The 20,236-nt window shown below is 55.6% G+C and overlaps 2 protein-coding genes across 2 annotated transcripts in view; one reads left to right on the forward strand and one right to left on the reverse strand.

The window, feature by feature from the left end:
- PRDX3 (peroxiredoxin 3) overlaps positions 1-20,236 on the reverse strand; it is a 497,514-nt gene that overhangs the window by 266,744 nt on the left and 210,534 nt on the right. The gene's annotated exons all lie outside the window — the stretch shown is intronic.
- Positions 1-20,236, forward strand: part of GRK5 (G protein-coupled receptor kinase 5) — a 249,292-nt gene that overhangs the window by 227,086 nt on the left and 1,970 nt on the right. The window contains exons 9-15 of the mRNA XM_050803971.1: positions 2,422-2,612; positions 5,851-5,888; positions 8,124-8,213; positions 9,727-9,935; positions 14,759-14,896; positions 19,249-19,386; positions 19,725-19,856. Coding sequence (XP_050659928.1) covers positions 2,422-2,612; positions 5,851-5,888; positions 8,124-8,213; positions 9,727-9,935; positions 14,759-14,896; positions 19,249-19,386; positions 19,725-19,856 — 936 coding nt within the window. The remainder of the gene's footprint in view (positions 1-2,421; positions 2,613-5,850; positions 5,889-8,123; positions 8,214-9,726; positions 9,936-14,758; positions 14,897-19,248; positions 19,387-19,724; positions 19,857-20,236) is intronic.

Consider the following 20,236-nt stretch of genomic DNA (forward strand, 5'->3'; position numbering starts at 1 on the left):
GTGGGGACACAGCCAAACCATATCATTCCACCCCGGCCACTCCCAAATCTCATGACCTCACATTTCAAAACCAGTCATGCCTTCCCAACAGTCCCCCAAAATCTTAACTCATTTCAGCATTAACTCAAAAGTCCATACACAGTCCACAGTCTCACCTGAGACAGGGCAAGTCCTTTCCACCTACAAGCCTGTAAAATCAAAAGCAAGTTAGTTACTTCCTAGATACAATAGGGGTACAGGCATTGGGTAAGCACAGCTGTTCCAAATGGATGGAATTGGCCAAAACAAAGGGGCTACAGGCCCCATGCAAGTCCAAAATCCAGCAGAGCAGTCAAATCTTAAAGCTCTGAAATGATCTCCTTTGACTCCATGTCTCACATCCAGATCATGCTGATGCCTTGGGCAACTCCATCCCTGTGACTTTGCAGGGTACTGTCTCCGTCCTGGCTGCTTTCATGGGCTGGCATTGAGTGTCTGCAGATTTTCCAGGCAAATGGTGCAAGCTGTCAGTGGATCTACCATTCTGGGGTCTGGAGGACGGTGGCCCCCTTCTGACAGCTCCAATAGTCCATGCCCCGGTAGGGACTCCGTGTGGGGGCTCTGACCCCACATTTCCCTTCTGCACTGCCATAGCAGAGGGTCTCCATGAGGGCCCCGCCCCTGCAGCAAACTTCTGCCTGAGCATCCAGGTGTTTGCACACATCTTCTGAAGTCTAGGCGGAGGTTCCCAAACCTCAATTCTTGACTTCTGTGCACTCGCAGGCTCAACACTACATGGAAGCTGCCAAGGCTTGGGGTTTCCACCATGGCTCGAGCTCTAGATTGGCCCGTTTCAGCCACAGCCAAGCTCTAGATTGGCCCGTTTCAGCCTCAGCTGCACACAGCACAGGGACCCTGGACCCAGCCTGCAAAACCACTTTTTCCTCCTAGGCCTCTGGGCCTGTGATGGGAGGGGCTGCTGTGAAGACCTCTGACATGCCCTGGAAACATTTTCCCCATGGTCTTGGGGATTAACATTCAGCTCCTTGCTAGTTATGCAAATTTAGTCAGCCAGCCTGAATTTCTCCTCAGAAAATGGGATTTTGTTTTCTATTGCATTGTCAGGCTGCAAACTTTCCAAACCTTTATGTCGTCCTTCCCTTATAAATCTGAATGTCTTTAACAGCACCTATGTCACCCCTTGAATGCCTTGTTGCTTATAAATTTCTCTGTGAGATACTCTAAATCATCTCTCTCAAGTTCAAAGTTTCACAAATCTATAGGGCAGGGGCAAAATGCCACCAGTTTCTTTGCTAAAACATAACAAGAGTCACCTTTGCTCCAGTTCCCAACAAGTTCCTCATTTCCATCTGAGACCACCTCAGCCAGGACTTTATTATCCATATCACTCTCAGCATTTTGGGCAAAGCCATTCAACAAGTCTCTAGGAAGTTCCAAACTTTCTCACATTTTCCTATCTTCTGAGCCCGTCACTGTTCCAACCTCTACCTGTTACCAGTTCCAAAGTCGTGTCTACGTTTTTGGGTATTTTTTTCAGTACTGCCTCACTCTACTGGTACCAATTTACTCTATTAGTCCGTTTTCACACTGCTGATAAAGACATACCTGAGACTAGGCAATTTACAAAAGAAAGCGGTTTAATGGACTTACAGTTCCACGTGACTGGGGAAGCCCCACAATCATGGCAGAAGGCGAAAGGCACTTCTTACATGGCGGTAGCAAGAGAAGAATGAGAACCAAATGAAAGGGGTTTCACCTTATAAAACCATCAGATCTGTGAGACATATTCACTACCGCAAGAACAGTATGGGAAAAACTGCCCCCATGATTCAGTTATCTCCCACTGGGTCCCTCCCACAACACATGGGAATTATGGGAGTACAATTCGAGATGAGATTTGGGTGGGGACACAGAGCCAAACCATATCAACCAGGCACATCCTGCATGCAAGAGAAAGCCTTTACCAGGCTGTGTTCCACTTCCCAAAGCCCCACTGCCCCTCCAGCTCACCTTCACTTGGCCCTGTGATAATGGCTTCCACAGCTAGAAGGGCAGGTGAGCCCTGCTTTTCTGACTGGCCAACAAGGCACCATCCAGTCTTCTCCAGCTGATGCACACATGTGCTTCTGTGGAGGGAGCACAGACGCCATCCTGTTGGATTCACTGGGAGGTCGGGGTGCCAGCCTGTCCTACCCACCTTGGCCTTCTCACCTTGAGCCACTGAATGGGAGGAGCTGGTGTGAGCCCCTTATCAGCCAAGGAGGCCGTAGACAGGGTCACTGCAGAGGCCATCTGGGTGCAGGGGAGCAGGGTGAGGCTCCTTTGTTCCCTCCCACCCCAGTTCCCAGGATCCTGAGGAGGGAAGCGGAAGTGAGTGGCCATTTTCATGACCTCCCCATGGCACTGTTCTTGCGCTCCCAGGTCAACCTCGCCTATGCCTACGAGACCAAGGATGCGCTGTGCTTGGTCCTGACCATCATGAACGGGGGCGACCTGAAGTTCCACATCTACAACATGGGCAACCCCGGCTTCGAGGAGGAGCGGGCCTTGTTTTATGCGGCAGAGATCCTCTGCGGCTTAGAAGACCTCCACCGCGAGAACACCGTCTACCGGTGAGTGGAGGGCACTGAGGCCTTCCAAGTCTAAGTCCGAGAGGGTGGGGCCAGCGCCTCCGCACCCTCAGGCAGGTGGTCGCCATCGCTCTGGGAATCAGCCCTGGTCAGCACCAGGGGAGGGTGCAGAGTCGGACAGACTTTCTACTCCAGGAACCTGGGGCCCCCGGCACTGAGGAAGCGAGGTCACCACCCTCTGGCTCGTGTTCTCCAGCCTCCAAAGTTTAGGGAAGTCAAGCAAGTGAAATCATGTTCTCGAAACTGACTACTCCTTCAAGTCAAGGAGAACGGGCCGTGACCACTGCTCCCTCCAGTTGCCTCCATCCCAGCACCCAGGGAAGGTCAGAAGGGGCCTGGTGGCCGCTATCTGGGATCAGCCCTGGGAAGAACTTGGGTGGGGTCACTGCCCACAAGCAGAATAGAGTGGCCCATTGTCCCACCACACACTGTCCTCAGCTTGTTCTGGTCTTCACCCCCTATCCCCCGCGACCTCAATCCTATAGGGACCTGGACATTGTAGGGCCAGGGGTCCAGATTCCACTCACAAGGAGCAGTGCCCTTCAGATTTTTCTCCCAGTCCTTCTGAAAGAATTTTGAAAATCTCTGTGACACTGCATTTTACGTAGACATTTGAAATATTCCATCATATTGAAAATAGTGACAATTTTTGATATATTGAAATTGAGCAGTTACATTACACTCTTCAAGGGATCCAGTGGAATCTCTAGTTGCTATAGCGAATTGATTTGCACCTGCATTTATCCAAAAACTGCACAGAAAGCTCTTTAGTGATGAGGAATTTTCTATCATTTCCTTCTCTCTCTCCATCCCCCCAGAATGTTAATAATATTTTTTGCCTGAAAGTCTTTCATTGATGAGAGTACATCTCTGAAACAAATATATGGATACATATAAGAGTTTTTGAAATTCCATTTGACCAGAAGGCCCTAAAACAAATATATGGATACACACAAGTTTTTTTGAAATTCCCTTTGACCATAAGCCTCTAAGTGTTAAAACAACTTCTCTGGCCAGGTGTGGTGGTTCATACCTGTAATCCCAGCACTCTGTGAGGCTGAGGCAGGCAGATCACCTGAGGTCAGAAGTTCGAGACCAGCCTGGCCAACATGGTGAAACCCTGTCTCTGTTAAAAATACAAAAAGTAGCTGGACGTGGTGGCACATGCCTGTAGTCCCAGCTACTTGGGAGGCTGAGGCTAAAGAATCGCTTTAACCTGGAGATTGCAGTGAGTCAAGATGACCACTGCACTCCAGCCTGGGTGACGGAGCAAGACTGTCTCAAAATAAAATAAAATAACTTTTCCTTTTTTTTTTTTTTTTTTTTTGAGACAGAGTCTTGCTCTGTCACCCAGGCTGGAGTGCAGTGGTGCGATCTCACTGTAAGCTCCTCCTCCCGGGTTCACGCCATTCTCCTGACTCAACCTCCCGAGTAGCTGGGACTACAGGCGCCCACCACCACGCCCGGCTAATTTTTTGTATTTTTAGTAGAGACAGGGTTTCACCGTGTTAGCCAGGATGGTCTCGATCTCCTGACCTCGCGATCCACCCTCCTTGGCCTCCCAAAGTGCTGGGATTACAGGCGTGAGCCACTGAGCCCAGCCAAGTAGATCTCATTTCTAATCAGTCCTTTGGAACCGGGGGTTTTGACATCTGGAGTGGGTCGCTACAGTCATACTCGGGAGGGGAGGAAGCTGCTTTTCTTCTGTAACTTGGGACAAGAGTTATTGAGAAGGGGGAGGTGGGAGGGCAATCCCAAAAGATGCCAGGACAGAGCATCCTGATGCAAAGAAATCCAAAGCCCTAAAACTTCGGACAGGAGGGAACCTCCTGCTTGGTCCTGGCAGACCCCAACACACAGCCCAGTCTGAAGACCTTTACAGTGGAGCTCATCTTGGGACCAGGAAGGTTTTGAAAACAAGAAAGAATGGTCTTGATGACATGGCCTTCCCCCCATGCCATCCCCCCATTTCTGTTTCTATTTTGTTGTCATTCAAGTGAAGAGTCGGAAAATTTTCCCTAAGGGTTGGACAAAGAATTCTCTACTTGATTGCCTTTTATTTAAAAAGAGAAAAGAAAGCCCTCCAAGTTCCAGCTTCTCTTCTTCCAGGGGCAAAAAGAACCACAGTACCTCCTCCCTGACTGTGACCACTCGCCACGGCCTCTCTCTGGGCTCGGTTCTGACCAGTGCCCACTAGTGAGCTGCCCTGCTAGCCTGCTGGCAGCCGGCTTGTTGAGATGATGGCTCCTACCCTTATTTGGAATTGTTAACACATCAAAAGAATGCCGTTTAAATAACAACAGCAACAAAAGTATTTTGTGATAAATAAGGATATACAAACACCAATTATCATTTGATGAGGCTCACTGGCTGGATTTGGGTACATTAACCACCCTGCATGAGGACAGCTGCCATCAGTTAAATAAACAAAGCTGAGTGGTTGAGAACTGGAGCCTCCATCCAGATCCTGTGTACTGTTCGCCCCATGGCTTAATGAGTTGCACACACTCCTGTGGCTGTTCTTTTACCCATAGGGAAGACTTTTTCCTATAAAACCAGCTCCTCTGCTGGCTCTCCCCCCATCCTGGGAATGCAGAGGCTCCCCTTCTTGTGAGCAAGATTCCATCATCAAGAGAAGAGACGTTAGGGACAGGATAAGGCAGCCACACCTACGCCGTGCCCTGTGGCTGTGCTTTCTCCAGCATTGTAGTGTAGCTGGAGTTGGGGAGTGTGCCAGTCTCCTGCAGGCCCCATCCCAAAGGGGGTCTTTTTCCCATACCCCCACCTTCTCCCCTTCGATCCTCTCTTCCCAATTGTGCGGCTCCCTTCACTCCAGGCCCTGTTCTGCCTTCAGGGCTTCCTGAGACCTGCAGGGTCTTCCCAGCCTTGGAGGGGCTCTGTTACCCCACCAGAAGTATCCTCAGCCCTAGAGTCATTGATGTGTGAACAGGGGCCATGACTGGCCTTTTCCTAACTTTCCCAGTCACTCTCCAGGGTTGGGAAAATGCCTGTGGCAAACAGCAGTGTTGCTTTAAATTACTGGAAGGAGAGAAATGAGCTGAAGATCATTTTGACTCAAAGCGGACAGCCTGAGCCACAAGGTGGGAAGGAAACACCCTGTGGCCACTTAGGCCTGGTTAGCCCGAGGGGTCAACCAGATGCAGTGCATCCTACCTGCCCAGAATGCCCACACTCTGATGCTCATTGTTTTTTCTTTCAGAGATCTGAAACCTGAAAACATCCTGTTAGATGATTATGGTAAGTCTTTTCCTACTCGATAGCTGAGGTGAGCGTCGCAACCCAGAGAAAGCAAAGGGCCTCCCAGGGATTCTCAGAGAGAGCTGGGGAGACTGACCACAGGCCCCACTCCCACTGCTCAGTGCTGGGTACCTGGGGAAGAGAGAAAGCTGTGAGCATGGACAGAGCTCCTGCTTGGTGAATAGGCAGTGTTCAGAGAGACATAGAAATTCAGAGTTTTTTAAATTCCCTTTGATCATAAGGCTCTAAGTGTTAAAATAACTTCTGGCCAGGCACGGTCTCTACAGCACACTGAGCAAGGAGTCTAGAATTTCAGAGACGCTGGGCAAATACTTAACTTCCACTAAGTTCTCCACCTTTCATCTTGTTTGTGAAATGGAAGCAAAGTGTCCTGCCCTGCCCTGCCCACCCAGAGGGAAGAGGGTTGTGGCGAGGCTCCTACACGACAGCTTGAGAGGGAGTTGCTCGTCAGTCTAGCCAGCTGTAAATGTCTTAGGCATTATGTTTGTGCATTACCATCATTATTTTCTCTTGGCTGTGGGCACTGAATAGCAAGAACAACCACAGTAACCCTCATAGCTGTGTAGCCTCACACCTGGAAAATAGTTCCTATACCTTTTTTTTTTGAGACAGAGTCTCACTCTGTTGCTCAGGCTGGAGTGCAATGGCATGACCTCGGCTCACTGCAACCTCTGCCTCCCAGGTTCAAGTGATTCTCTTGCCTCAGCCTCCCAAGTAGCTGGGATTACAGGCATGCGCCACCGCACCTGGCTAGTTTTTGTATTATTATTATTTTTTTTTTTGAGATGTACTTTTACTCTTGTTGCCCAGGCTGGAGTGCAGTGGTGTGATCTCAACTCAGTGCAACCTCCACCTCCCGAGTTCAAGCTATTCTGCTGCCTCAGTCTCCCAAGTAGCTGAGATTACAGGCATGTGCCACCATGCCTGGCTAATTTTTGAATTTTTAGTAGAAAGGGGGTTTTGCCATGTTGACCAGGCTGGTCTCAAACTCCTGACCTCAAGTGATCCACCCGCCTCAGCCTCCCTGAGTGCTGGGATTACAGACGTGAGCCACTGTGCTTGGGTGATTTCCACACCTTTGATCTGACTAGATCTTCCCACCTGCACAGAGAAGGTTAAGACAGCATCTCTGTGCCCATTTTACAGATGACAAAACTGAGCCTCAGGGGAGCCATCCTGCCAGAGTCACCCAGCAGCATCAGTGGGGAGCCGAGGGCAGAAACTGGGTCTTTTGCCAGCAGGCCCCACACCCTGGCAGTCCCCAGTAGAGGGAGGGGAGAAACTAGGTCGCTGATGACCTGAAGAGAGGTCTGCATGGGATACTGCCCTGTGGAGGGGCGGTCGGAGGGCCCAGGCCTGCCGCCGTCTCTGGAGGAGCCCAGTGCCTCCCTTGGTCTCAGAACAAAGCCTGCTCCTCTGCTGTCCTGACTGTCAGCCCCCACCGAGCCAGGGAGTCCATGCAGCTACAGCCTGACGGGGTCTCGACACTGGCCCTTGCTGACATCTAGGCTGGAGGGGTGGGGATGGGGCCCTGCTGCCCATAGGCAGGGAAGGGAAGGGGACGTGCTCCTTCCTGCGGGGGTAAGTTGTGGCTGTGACCCTGCCCAGGTGGGCCGCGGGAGGGACAAAGACCGAAGTGGAGCTCAGCTCAGCGTCTCCCGCTCTCGGGTCAGTGCTGGGCTGTGAGCTCAGATTCATCTCCAGGCTCTGCCGGGTCAGACCAGACATTTTCCCTTCTAGTTTCTCTAAAGTGAAAAACAACCAACCTCCAGAGACCAGCAAGGCAGGCCTGGGAGCTGCTTCCCAAATTGTTTTATAATGTTTTCCCCTTAAGCAAATGGTTGCAGAATGCCAGCAAGACCTCACATTTTTCCCATGAAGTAATCCCAGAACCCAGCCAAGATCCTCTGTGACCTCAGCCGTCCAAGAGGCCCATTCAGCCTTTGACTAGGCAGGTCGGTCAACGTCCAGCCGTGTCCAGGCATCCTATTGCATCTTTATGTTCCACTCCTGAAGAGTGGGCATTTTCCTGTGTCCTCCCACACCTGCACTCTCCCAAGGGTCTTGTGGTCACCCTGAGATGGCAGATTGGGGTCCCTGTTGTCCTTGGACAGAGAGTGCCAAGAGCTCGTGTGCCTTGCCCATGGGCACACAGCAAGGCCCGGCGCCCATGCGGCTGTCCTGGGAACCCACTGACCCTGCTGTCCCCCTCAGGCCACATTAGGATCTCAGACCTGGGCTTGGCTGTGAAGATCCCCGAGGGAGACCTGATCCGCGGCCGGGTGGGCACTGTTGGCTACATGGGTGAGTGCTGGGCTGCCTCTGTCAACGCACCCCGATACCCACTGGGGCCGCCCCTGCTCACTGCCAGCCGAGCCCCCAGAGCCTGCCCGCAGAGCCTCTTGCCTCTTTGTGCACTGCTGATCACACGCAGAGCCACAGTCTCTGCGGGGCTGCTGGGGGGCGGCCTTAGCCAGGGGGAAGAGGAGCACAGGGGCCCCAGATGTGATGACTGCTCTGAGCTCTCTGCACTCCCAGGTCCCAGCCCCACCTCTGTCCAAAGCCAAGCCACTCTTAGGGGTCGGGGCCTCGCACATAGCGCTGCTAGGGGAGGCCACATTGAAGCAGAGGTCTAGGAGGAGAGACCCTTGAGAGGAAGGAGGTAATTCAGAAGAGCCCCCAAATGAGAGGCGCACACAGCTGCGGCATCACCGAGCGTGATTCCAGTAGAGAGCAGCCTTTGGTTCCTGATGCCTTGCCTTAGTCTGCTCCGAGACCAGAGTCCTGGGGGTTGCAGGGAAGAGGCCCAGAGTTAAGTCCTGTGCCCTAGAATCCCCCATCCAATTTGGGGCACGCCCTGGGCTTCCTCCTGTGCATTTCACTCGCCTACCCTCCTTCCCCTGAGAGGCGGGGGGGCCCAGAGAGCTCCGAGGACCAGGCACGCTGCCACCCTCTGGTCAGGCTGGTGCCAACAGCAGCTGCATGGGAGGTGTACTTTGTCTCTGGTGCTAGAGGGCCCTTTTCAGATTGCATGACATTTGGCAACCTGTGGGGTGTGTGTCTGTGTGTATGTGAGTGTGTGTGTGCCCACGTGAATGCTGATCGACGATTGATAGGGATGTAGGCGGGTGGATGGATGGATGGATGGATGGATGGATGGATGGATGGATGGGTGGATGGGATAGATGATGGATGGGTGGATGACAGATCTGCCTACCTGTGTGTGCATTTGCCTGGGTCTCCTTTTGCAGAGTGCTCCATGCATCTGTGTGCCCAGGCTCTCGTGTGCAAACCAGCACGTGTGTGGATGCATTTCCCTCCAGACATACGTGCTGATGATGCAGAACTGTCTTTTTTGTATTTCTATGGTGAATCTGTAATTCACTTTATCAAAGTGGTAGAGAAGACATAGCAAGAGATTGATTGAATTACAGATAAATTTAAGATCATCTTTAATTTGGGTAGATACACCTTTATTCATTGAAACAAATATACCAATAGCACCTGTTCTGTGCCAGGTGTCGTACTTGTTACAGTAGTGAATAAAGTAGCTCATGTTCTAGGCAAGGGGACATCAAGAGTGCAGGACACCTCCATCCACAGTGGTCAGAGTTCTAAAGCTACAATCAGAGTCCTTTGGGGGCACAGAGGAGAGTCATCAGGGCAGGCTCCCTGGAGGAGGTGGTATTCACAGCAGTTGGTGGGGTAGGAGTTGGTGGCGGCCACTGTCCCAGCCATGAACCTCCAGGCCTTCAGTGAGCAGCGCCACCAGCTGTCTCCCCAGTCCTCACTCCTCTCTTCTCTCCTCTGCCCCCAGCTCCAGAGGTCCTGAACAACCAGAGGTACGGCCTGAGCCCCGACTACTGGGGCCTGGGCTGCCTCATCTATGAGATGATCGAGGGCCAGTCGCCATTCCGCGGCCGCAAGGAGAAGGTGAAGCGGGAGGAGGTGGACCGCCGGGTCCTGGAGACCGAAGAGGTGTACTCCCGCAAGTTCTCCGAGGAGGCCGAGTCCATCTGCAAGATGGTGAGTTCCTGGTGGCCAGACGCTACCCTCCCTGGGCCTGGCCCCAGTCTGTCCCCAAAACAGCAAACGCTGGCTGAAGGGACAGGGATCTGAGCATGCTAGGGTGTGGTGGGGGGTGCAGCCCACCAAGCTAGAGCTGAGGGCACTCCTTGCTGTGGACTGGGGTGGTCAGCGGAGGCTTCCAGGAGAAAGTTTGGCCGGGCAGGGACACCCAGGAAGCAAGGGGAAGGGGGTGAGGGGAACAGTGTGGAACACCCTCACATCCAGCCTGTGGGGGTCTGCACAGGGCGGAGAAGCGGTGGTCTGAGCTAGACACAAAGCAACCTTGAGTCAAGCCCCTGCCGCTGCCCTTGGGCCTCCTGCTCCCTCCACCTCTGGATCCCAAGGTGTTGGTTTAAGACGAAGAGCTGCAGGGGGTGGGGGTGATGATCACAGTCTTTGAACATCTTATAACAAAGTTTTCCACCACTAGATGGACTGCTGGTCACGCCAGCCTGGCTCCTGTGTGGCAGGGTCTAGGGATAGTGAGGTCCGACCCACCCAAAGGCAGGGCATGGTGGGAGTGACGATTACACAAGCTGGGTGGGTGGGGCCAGATGTGGGGACTGGAAGCCAGATAAAGGAGTGACAGGAGCCATTGGAAGTGGGGGATATGGGAGTGGAGTCTGCCTGTGCCCACCCTGCCCCTGGGCCCCCCGACGCCGGCCCTAACCCTAACCCTAACCCTTTCCTGGGAACCAGGACTAGTGGCTTTTTGGGGAGATGGCTACTTCCTGCTCCGGCCTGGCTCTCAGCCCCCAAGTCCAGCCATGCCCCCTTGGGGCCCTCCTCCTTATGGTCCCCAGCACAGCTGTGCTGGCAGCCCCACTGCAAGCAGCTGCCCTCTAATGCCAGCCTTACAGGGACAGGAAGGGCCAGAGCACCCAGCTCCACACTTGCCAGCCCACAGACTTCCTCTTCTTTCCCTGGAACCCCATGTACCCGGAGCCACAGATGGGCAGGCCGAGTCTGGGAGCGGGAACCACATTTGCCACCCCTCTACATCTTCAGCGACTTTGGGGGCAGGTTCAGCGTGTGCGTTGACAACCCAGGCAGCTCCCGGAGTTTAGGAAGCAGCAGGCCCGGGAGTTGATTAAAAGTTGCAATGCTTCTGCTCAGGAAGACCTGAGGCTGCGCTGCGAGCGGCCCCAGGAGGGTCTGGCTCGGCTCCTCACCCCAGAGGCCCCTCCCCTGCAGCCAAACACCTCTCCTCGGCCCCTTCCTGTCACCAACCTCATCCTCACCTCACAGAGCTATGGGAAGAAGGCCTGTGTGTACAGCAGACCCACACCCTAACCCCACAGCTGTTGGCCCGCCGTGCAGCTGGGGCCTCAGAGAAAGCCACATGGTCATTGCAGCCAGGGCTAGGGTGGGGGAACCAGAGGAACAGTGCAGCACTGGTCGAGTACATGGAAACGTGGGTGCGAGCCATGCTTGGCTGTCTCATTGGGAGATACCTGTCAGGTGCGACAAAACTAGACAAGGGAAAGATGGGGTCAGACAGCCGTGGACAGAGCATCACCGAATGTCCCAGGTCAGGGCCAGGCAATCAGAGAGGCAGGTCTTGAGAGATCTCAGCAGGGATATGGGACAAACTAAGAGGATGACGAGGTGGAGAGGGCCCCAGTCTCACCCCCAGACCCCAGTCACCCACCTTGGCCCCTGGCTTTGGAGCTGGGATCTCCTGCTGCACCCTGGACCAGGGCACTGCTGTCCCTCTGCTGCCCCCTGGTGGACACTGAGAGAAAGCCTGCTGCTCCCAGAGGACCTGTTTGGTGGGTACAAAACCACTGTCCTCTGGAAGCCTCTGGCCTTGCTGCAGCTTCCCTTACAAATGATCTTGGGTCTTGGGAGTCTGGTCTTAGGCCTCCTTCACGCCCTTGACTGCAGCATCTCTGGCATCCAGACCTACCGTGTCCCCTCCAGCTGGCGGCAGCTCAGGACACTGCAGAGCCTGACTTGCCAGGAGAGCTCACAGGCCCCGGGTTCACAGGGCTATTTCTAGGCTCTGGTGGCTCCAGTCCGGCCTACCTAAAAGGGCCCCTCCACAATCGGCGAGGAAGCTGGTCTCTGGCCCCCAGGTCTGTCCCCCATTCTACCTTAGCAGCCACAGAAGCTGCTCCCCCTTCTCTGGAGCCCAGAAATTCACACATCTCACCTCTTTGTCCCCTGAGCCCAGTCCATGGGCCCAGACCTCAGCCTCCATTTTCCCCAAGCCCCTGCTCAGTCCCAGCCCTGGGCCTTAGCCCCCACTCCAGCTCCCTCTTGCCCTTCAGCCATCTTGGTCTCACTTGTCCTTCCAGCCCATCTGTTCTCCTCCTCCAGGAAGCCCACTCTGCCTGCCCCACCCATCCCACTCACACCTTCTCTTCCTCTTACTTCTCCTGGTGTCCACCTGATAGCATGGTTGCAAACTCCTTACCTGACGACATGGCTGCAAACCATTGACTGGATGCCAGGGTTTCAAACGGCAACATATAGGGGGGTGTTTGGTTCAACCTGCACAGGGTGTTTCAAAAGAAGTAAATGGTAGGTTCATTGCCAAAATTTAAAAATGTGGAGATTTCATATAATAACCTGGATTTTCTGGCTTCTCTTGAAAAGCAGAAGCCTCAGGCCCTGGCTGCCGTCCCACCTGGCAGGAGCTGACGCGTAGCCTGGCCCGGCTCTCCCAGCCCACCCCTAGCCTTTCTCGCCCTCGTTTGTGCCACCTTCCTGGCCAGCCACTGCAGCCTCTGCAGAAGGAGACTTGCCTCTGAGGGACTACTTAGAACAGTGCAGCGCCTGGGCCCAGCCCAGCCCAATGCTTGAGCCTTTGTTAAACAGTGAAGCCCCCAGAGAGAGAAGTAGAGGCATGAGCACCAGACCCTGAGCCGCCAGCCTGGCGGTCCGTGGGGGCATTAGAGGGCGACACTGTGAGCGACTGAGCTCTCTGCTTAGTCCTTTCAAGGGTGGAACCTGGTGCTGGCCCTGGTGCCACCTTCGATTCCTTTGTTTGGGGGGCAGCCCCTCCAGACCCTGAGACCCAGGAGGCCAATGTGGCTACTCACTCTCCCAGCGTCCCCAGCCAGCGCAGCGCCTGCCCCACAGGAGCCAGCAGGAAGTGTACGTGGGATGAATATGAGCAAAGTGCACGGGGCACTGGGAAAAAACAAGGCTGCGCCCCTCCCCCCATGCAGGCTGCTCCGAATTTTAGCCACAACGCAGATATTTAGTAGACACCAACTGCATCCAGGTGCAGCGCTCAGTAGGGCAGAGGAGAAGAGAGAATCATGAGGCTGGGGCGCTGGGAGTGCGGGTCAGGGGCCGGGGCCCTGTGGTCATGTGGCTGCCACGGCCAGTCGAGGACCCCTGCGCGGGTCCAGCCCTCTGGCCTCGTTCACAGCCACATCCCATCTCACCCGGGTGTCTGCTCCCAAAGCCTCTTCCTCTCCTGGTAACCTTCCTGCCTCTTGGTTCTGATGAAGACACTCCCCTACCTCAGCCATCCCTGGCTCCTTCTACCTCCAGATGAAAATCCTACCACCCGACCCGGCCTTCAGGATCCTCCATCATCTTCCCCGACCAGCCCTTCCCCCTGGCCGATCTCTGATCCTCCATCATCTCCCCCGACCAGCCCCTCCCCCTGACCCATCTCTGATCTTCCATCATCTCCCCCGACCAGCCCCTCCCCCTGGCCGATCTCTGATCCTCCATCATCTCCCCCGACCAGCCCCTCCCCCTGACACATCTCTGATCTTCCATCATCTCCCCCGACCAGCCCCTCCCCCTGACCCATCTCTGATCCTCCATCATCTCCCCCGACCAGCCCCTCCCCCTGACCCATCTCTGATCCTCCATCATCTCCCCCCACCAGCCCCTCCCCCTGGCGGATCTCTGATCCTCCATCATCTCCCCCGACCAGCCCCTCCCCCTGACCCATCTCTGATCCTCCATCATCTCCCCCGACCAGCCCCTCCCCCTGGCCGATCTCTGGTCCTCCATCATCTCCCCCGACCAGCCCCTCCCCCGACCCATCTCTGATCCTCCATCATCTCCCCCGACCAGCCCCTCCCGCTGGCCGACGTCTGCACCCTCCTCCTGCTAAGTCAAACGTGTTTTGGATATTCCCCAGACACACCCTGCACGCCCTGCCACTCTGCTTTGCTGGTGCAGTTCCCTCTACCTGTGTGCCCCTCCCCACACCCACACCTTGAAAGCCTATTTGTCCTACAAGACTCAACTCAAATACCCCTTCCCCATGCAGCTCCCTGACCTCCAGCTGGCAGCCAGTCGTGCCTCCTGGCCCCGGGGTGCCGATCTGTATCACCTTGATGTGTCCTCTGAGCATGATTAGCCCCCCATGAGTCTGAGCACTCCTAGAGGCCAAGTCCCTCGGCAGTGTCTTCTCTGTCAGGAAGGGGCTTGCACCCAGGAGGTGCGAGTCTGCAAATTAGCCGAGTACGTGAACAAAAGAGAGCTATCGATGCAGTCCTTGCCTTTTGTTGCTTACCCTACACAGAAGAGGTGACATTGACTCAACACCCATTGAGTGCCCACCATAACCCAGGAACGAGATCTGTAGTCCTGGGAGAAACACAAGATTCCTGCTCCCCTGGCCCATCAGGCATCTAGCCAGGCTGTGAAGGTGTGAGCACAGATGCATGCCAAGACTCAGAGGCAGCCCTGAAGCGAGACCTTTGCAGGGTGGGGCAGCATGTCTTGGGTGGCACAGACACTGTGGAGGCAGGAGGTTCAGGCAGGAGGAGAGGCCCAGTGGCTTCATGGGGCTCTCTCTGTTTCAGCTGCTCACCAAAGATGCAAAGCAGAGGCTGGGCTGCCAGGAGGAGGGGGCTGCAGAGGTCAAGAGACACCCCTTCTTCAGGAACATGAACTTCAAGCGCTTAGAAGCCGGGATGTTGGATCCTCCCTTCGTTCCAGACGTGAGTAGCACCCCCCAGCCCCCAGCAGCTCCCTTTGCAGGGTACCCAGGGCTGCCCCGCAGTGCTGCTTCACAGTGAGCTGGTGCAGAGTGTGGGGCACATCGTGTCTTTGTGGGGACCAAAGAGTCCCCTCCCAGCCACTCCTTGCCTCAGCTGCGGATGAACTTCACGCCAGGCAGTGCAGAGGAGGCATGGGCCAGGGAGCCCACGCTGGCTTCCAAAGACTTGGGCACTTTCCCGGGTCTGGGAGTCCTGGACAGATTCCTTCTAAGCATTAGTTTCCTCCCTGACCAGTGAAGCCAGTAACACTCACGCCTCCCACCTGCCTGGGAGATTTGAGGGTGAAATGAGAACTGAATGGGGAATGCTTCCAAGAGCATTGAGGGCCACCACGTTCAGTTCAGCTTGACCAGCGTGCATGCATTGAGCACCTACTGCAGACGCCAGGTTCTGGGCCAGGCAGGAACAAAAGAGGCCCCTCCCCCAGCAGCTTACATTATAGGGAGTCCTGTCTTCCCAGGAGGTCCCCAGGGCCACCAGTTGGTGTGTGAGGCAAGATTCCAGCTGAGGTAGAATTGTCCTTGAAAGTCCCCTGCACAGTCAATAAATCGTGAGCTCTCAGCTGGATCAGAGGCCCAAGAGAGGCAGACCAGGCAGAGGCTGGGTGATCTGTGTGGGATACGAGCTGTGAATTCGGGGCCTGCTCTGTGTAAAGTCAGGGAGTCAGAAGCCAGGAAGGCCTGTGTCTCAGCTCCTGCCACGCTGCCACAGATGACCCCTTGCCGGCGGTGGGGGCTGGGCCGGGGCTGTGGAGGCCGTGGGGGCAGTGGTGTGCTGCAGGCAAATTACCGCGTCTCCGGAGAGCTCATATGCACATCTCTTCCCAATTCCGTGTCCAGTGGCTTCACGTCGGCAGCTTACAGTAGATCCCAGTGGTAGCATCTGCACAGCAGCAATTTGCAAATGGTACAAATCAGGGCCTCTGCATCCCCCTCCCCCAGAACCAGTGGTTATCACTTACCAGTACCGCCCAGAGTGGAGACAGGTGGGGACCGTCCTTGGAACTCTGGCACCCCCTGTAGGTGGGGTTCCCCTGGTCCTGTGGGACAGCAGCGGGCTTGGGAAGCTGCTGGGTGCAGATCAGTATCCATGGCAACCATACCACAGCCCCTGTCCGGCCAGGGATGGCATCAGTGTGATGGGTAATCAGGGAATGCTTTTTGGAGAAACACGGGGGCCACTGAGAATGTAAAGAGTAGGGCAAGGCACGGTGGCTCATGCCTGTAATCCCAGCACTTGGGAAGGTTGAGGCAGTCGGATCACCTGAGGTTAGGAGTTCGAGACCAGCCTGACCAACATGGTGAAACCCCATCTCTACTAAAATACGAAAATTAACCGGGTATGGTGGCATGCACATATAATCCCAGCTACTCGGGAGGCTGAGGCAGGAGAATCGCTTGAACCCAGGAGGCAGAGGTTGTAGTGAGCTGAGATTGCACCACTGCACTCCAGCCTGGGCGATAGAGCGAGACTCCATCTCAAAAAAAAAAAAAAAAGCAAAAGTCACTGAATGCGGCAAACTCAATCTCCAGATGAGCTTGAGCAGGCAGGGGGAGAATGGTAATCACAGCATTGCTCTCGACCCTGGCTGCCTGGGGAACCGCGGGGGAGCATGAGCAACACTCGCTTTGGACCCAGCCCCCAGGGAGGCTGGGGTAAGACTTCGGCTTCGGGAGTTTTGAAACCTCCCCAGCTGATTCGAGCGTGCAGCCGGGGTTGAGAGTCACTATTGTGAGAAGCACTACGTGCAGGGAATGTGTCGTTTATTTGTTGTTTGTTTTCGGTGTCGAGGGCTTTGGGAGTGACCACTCCTTGGTATTCCAGGAAACCACATAGCATGACTGCATGAACCTCATGGTTGTGCCAGTGGGCTGATGTCCGAAATTGGAGAGGATGTGGGCGCCCAGATTGGGGGTGTGGCAAAGTTTGGAACCCGGGTGGCCATCCTTGTGGCCTCTGGGCTACCTGTTGCTATGGTGATGGGCTGAGATGAGTCATGGCATTGGAACTATTTCTCTACCTTCCAGCACACTCCAGGTCCCATGCCAGGCCCCAAGGGAGATCCCATGGCGCACAAAACGGTTGGTTGTTTCCTTCATGGAACTTCCAGTCTGAAGACGAGGAGGGTTGTCAGCAAAACCCCTTAAATACAAGTAGAAATATGAGTCACAAGAGGAGAGAACAGTCAGCCTTAAGGAAGATTGGAGAGTAGCGAGGCCTCCGTGCGTGCACCCAGGCACGGCTGGAGAAGAGTGCTCTGGGCCCCAGAAGCAGCGTGTGGAAGGAGGCGGCCCTGAGGATCAGGGCGACTGACTGTCCTGCTTTTCCTGGGACCGTCCTGCTTTTAGCACTGAAAGTCCTGTGTCCTCGGGAGACAGGGACAGTTGGTCACCCTGGGAGTGACGCTGGCCACCTCGAATCAGGGCATTAGGAGGATGAGGTAGCAGAGCCCCGCACGGCGCACAGCCTGACAAGGCGCACAGAGCAGCCCGCCAGTGCCCTCCTCCCCCCACTGTGTACCCTCTGGCCCAGGGCCTCTGTTCCTGGCATCTGAGGCCTCAGGCGAGCAAAGGCTGCAGGCCCTGGAGTGCGAAGTCGCTGTCAGCTGGGGACTTTGCCTTTTCCCCTCTGGCCCTCCCCAGGCTGCACGCCAGCCCCCCACGGTTGTCCCCACCAGCCCCCGATGGTCGTCCCCGCCAGCCCCCCACGGTCGTCCCCGCCAGCCCCCGATGGTCGTCCCCGCCAGCCCCCAATGGTCGTCCCCGCCAGCCTCCACAGTTGTCCCCACACCACTGTCAGGGCTGCTGCCACGTTCCTAAACCACAAGCGCTGAGTGACATCATCTTTTTCACTTCCGTTGACACTTTTTAAAAATAAAAAACGTATTTTAAAAGGAAACCTTTCCAAGGAAATAATAGCCATGAAAGAGGGATTTGGGTGTGCCAGATAACTTCCTGTTCCATTACAGATTTTTAAAATACACTCATTTCTTAACATTCCTCTGCAAGCCACCCAAGGCCAGTTTCGTGAGCTTGACCTGGGCACCCCCTAGGGCACCCTGGGCCCCACACCTGGCTCAGTGCCCTCTGTTGCCATCTTAAAATTTTAAATGTGGAACATGGGCCCTGCGTTTTCATTCTGTGCTGGCCGCGTGAATGATGTGGTCTTGCTTCCAGCTAAAAGTCCGCTGAGTTCCACGGTGGCGTGCACCCCGGGCTTTGGGCACTAGAGAAGGGTCGCAGCTCTGCACCCGGACACCCATGCCCCCACCCCTGCTTCCGCCCACATGGACTTGGGCCCATGGTTTGCTCTGCTGGGGACAGCATGGCCTCGAGCCTTGAGCTGGAGACCAGAGCAGACCGGAGGGGAGAGTCCCAGAAAGTGCCGAGCCCTGAGACCATTGCTAGAACCTTCCTGGCATGGCGGAGCCCTCACTGAGCCGGTGCACTGATTCACAACCTTCGAATTAGCCAAATGTCAGGAGACTGTGAGCAGGAGGTAGCCTCTACCCTCCAGCGACAGACGTGTCACCAGGTCTGGGGATCCCTTGGCACCGCACCTGGGGCCGTCTGTGTAAAGGCCTCATCTCCAGAGCCTCTGGGAAGCCTCCCCGCACCAACCTTGAACTCTTAGAGGGCAAGGTCCACCCAGGTTCATCTCTGCCCTGGCATAGATCAGGCCCCCAGTGCACAGTTGAGGGATGAGTAAGGTAAAAGATATGCCCTGGTACAATAATAATACCAGCTCCCAGTTACGGGCGCCAGGCTCGGTGGCCAGCACTGACAGCAGCCCCAGCGAGGTACCTTGTTGCCCCCATTTTGCCGGTAAGGAAATAGGACACAGGCCTCGGGGGATATGAGACTTCCCCACAGTTCATAAGCCCCACTGCTGGGACTCCAGCCCACGTCTGTCCTGTACTGGTAAGGGAGTGATGGCAAAAGGAGCCCTGGACTGGGCACCCAGGTGCCCCGAGCTCTTGTGTCACCCCAGCCAGGGTCCCCTTCATGGATCTGAGAGAGGGCCGCACTCCCACCTGGAGGGGTCGCGCAAAACAAAACCACAGGCCGTCATCCGAGGTGGACAGGAAGCCCAGCCAAGCCACTGGGGCCAACCCCTCCCCTGGCCTCACCTGCCCCTGAGCCACACGCCCTCCAGCCACCACCCGCAGAGTTCTGGGGGTGGGTCCTGGGAAGACTCCCCTCTGCTCCCCCGTTAAAACCCCAAGGCCTGGGCTTGGGGCCACTGGAGCCGCAGGCAGGACACATGTGTGACCAGCCCTGTGCCCCTGGCAGCCCCGCGCTGTGTACTGTAAGGACGTGCTGGACATCGAGCAGTTCTCCACTGTGAAGGGTGTCAATCTGGACCACACAGATGACGACTTCTACTCCAAGTTCTCCACGGGTTCTGTGTCCATCCCATGGCAAAACGAGGTGAGCGGGGCAGGCCACTTGCTTGGCGCTGGTTGGGAGGGAGGGACTGATGGGGGGAGGGAGGCGTCAGGAATATGAGTTTGGCGGCAGGAGGATGAGCGCGTGGTTTCTGTTTTCTCCATGAAGGCAGCACATGAAAGCTGTCAGTGGCCAGGCAGGGAGCTGTGGCCACCACGGGCCAGTCATTGACGGGGAGGCTCACCCAGCCCCCGAGACCTGGAAGGGTGTGGCTCAGGGGCAGGTGAGGCCAGGGGAGGGGTCAGCCCCAGTGGCTCTGCTGCTGGGCTTCCTGACCACCCCAGGTGACAGCCTGTGTCTTTTTCTCACGGCCCCTCCAGATGATAGAAACAGAATGCTTTAAGGAGCTGAACGTGTTTGGACCTGATGGTACCCTCTCGCCAGATCTGAACAGAAATCACCCTCCGGAACCGCCAAAGAAAGGGCTGCTCCAGAGAATCTTCAAGCGTCAGGTGAGACACCTGTGCCTGGCGAGTCCTGGCATCAGCCCCAAGACCCCTGGCTCGCTTCCATGGGAAACCAGCAGACCCCCAGGAGAGACCCTCTGAGGACTCGGGAGTCTGGGGCAGTAGCAGCCTGGAAGGGTAACTGATATGTCTGAGGCCCCTAACACCCACTGCAGCTGATGGGATCCCCACGGCAGAAGGGCAGAGCCAGCCCAAATTCACCCTCCCTCTGGGTTTCTCCACCTTGACACTATTGGCACCTGGGGCCAGTTAATTCCTTGTCACGGGGCTGTTGTGTGCATCACAAGATTTGAGACGGCAAGCTTGGCCTCCAGCCACCAGATGCAGCAACACCCCATTCCCCAGTCATGACAGCCCGTAAAAGC

This window comes from Macaca thibetana, chromosome 9 (assembly GCF_024542745.1).
Source record: "Macaca thibetana thibetana isolate TM-01 chromosome 9, ASM2454274v1, whole genome shotgun sequence".
Lineage (NCBI taxonomy): Eukaryota > Metazoa > Chordata > Mammalia > Primates > Cercopithecidae > Macaca > Macaca thibetana.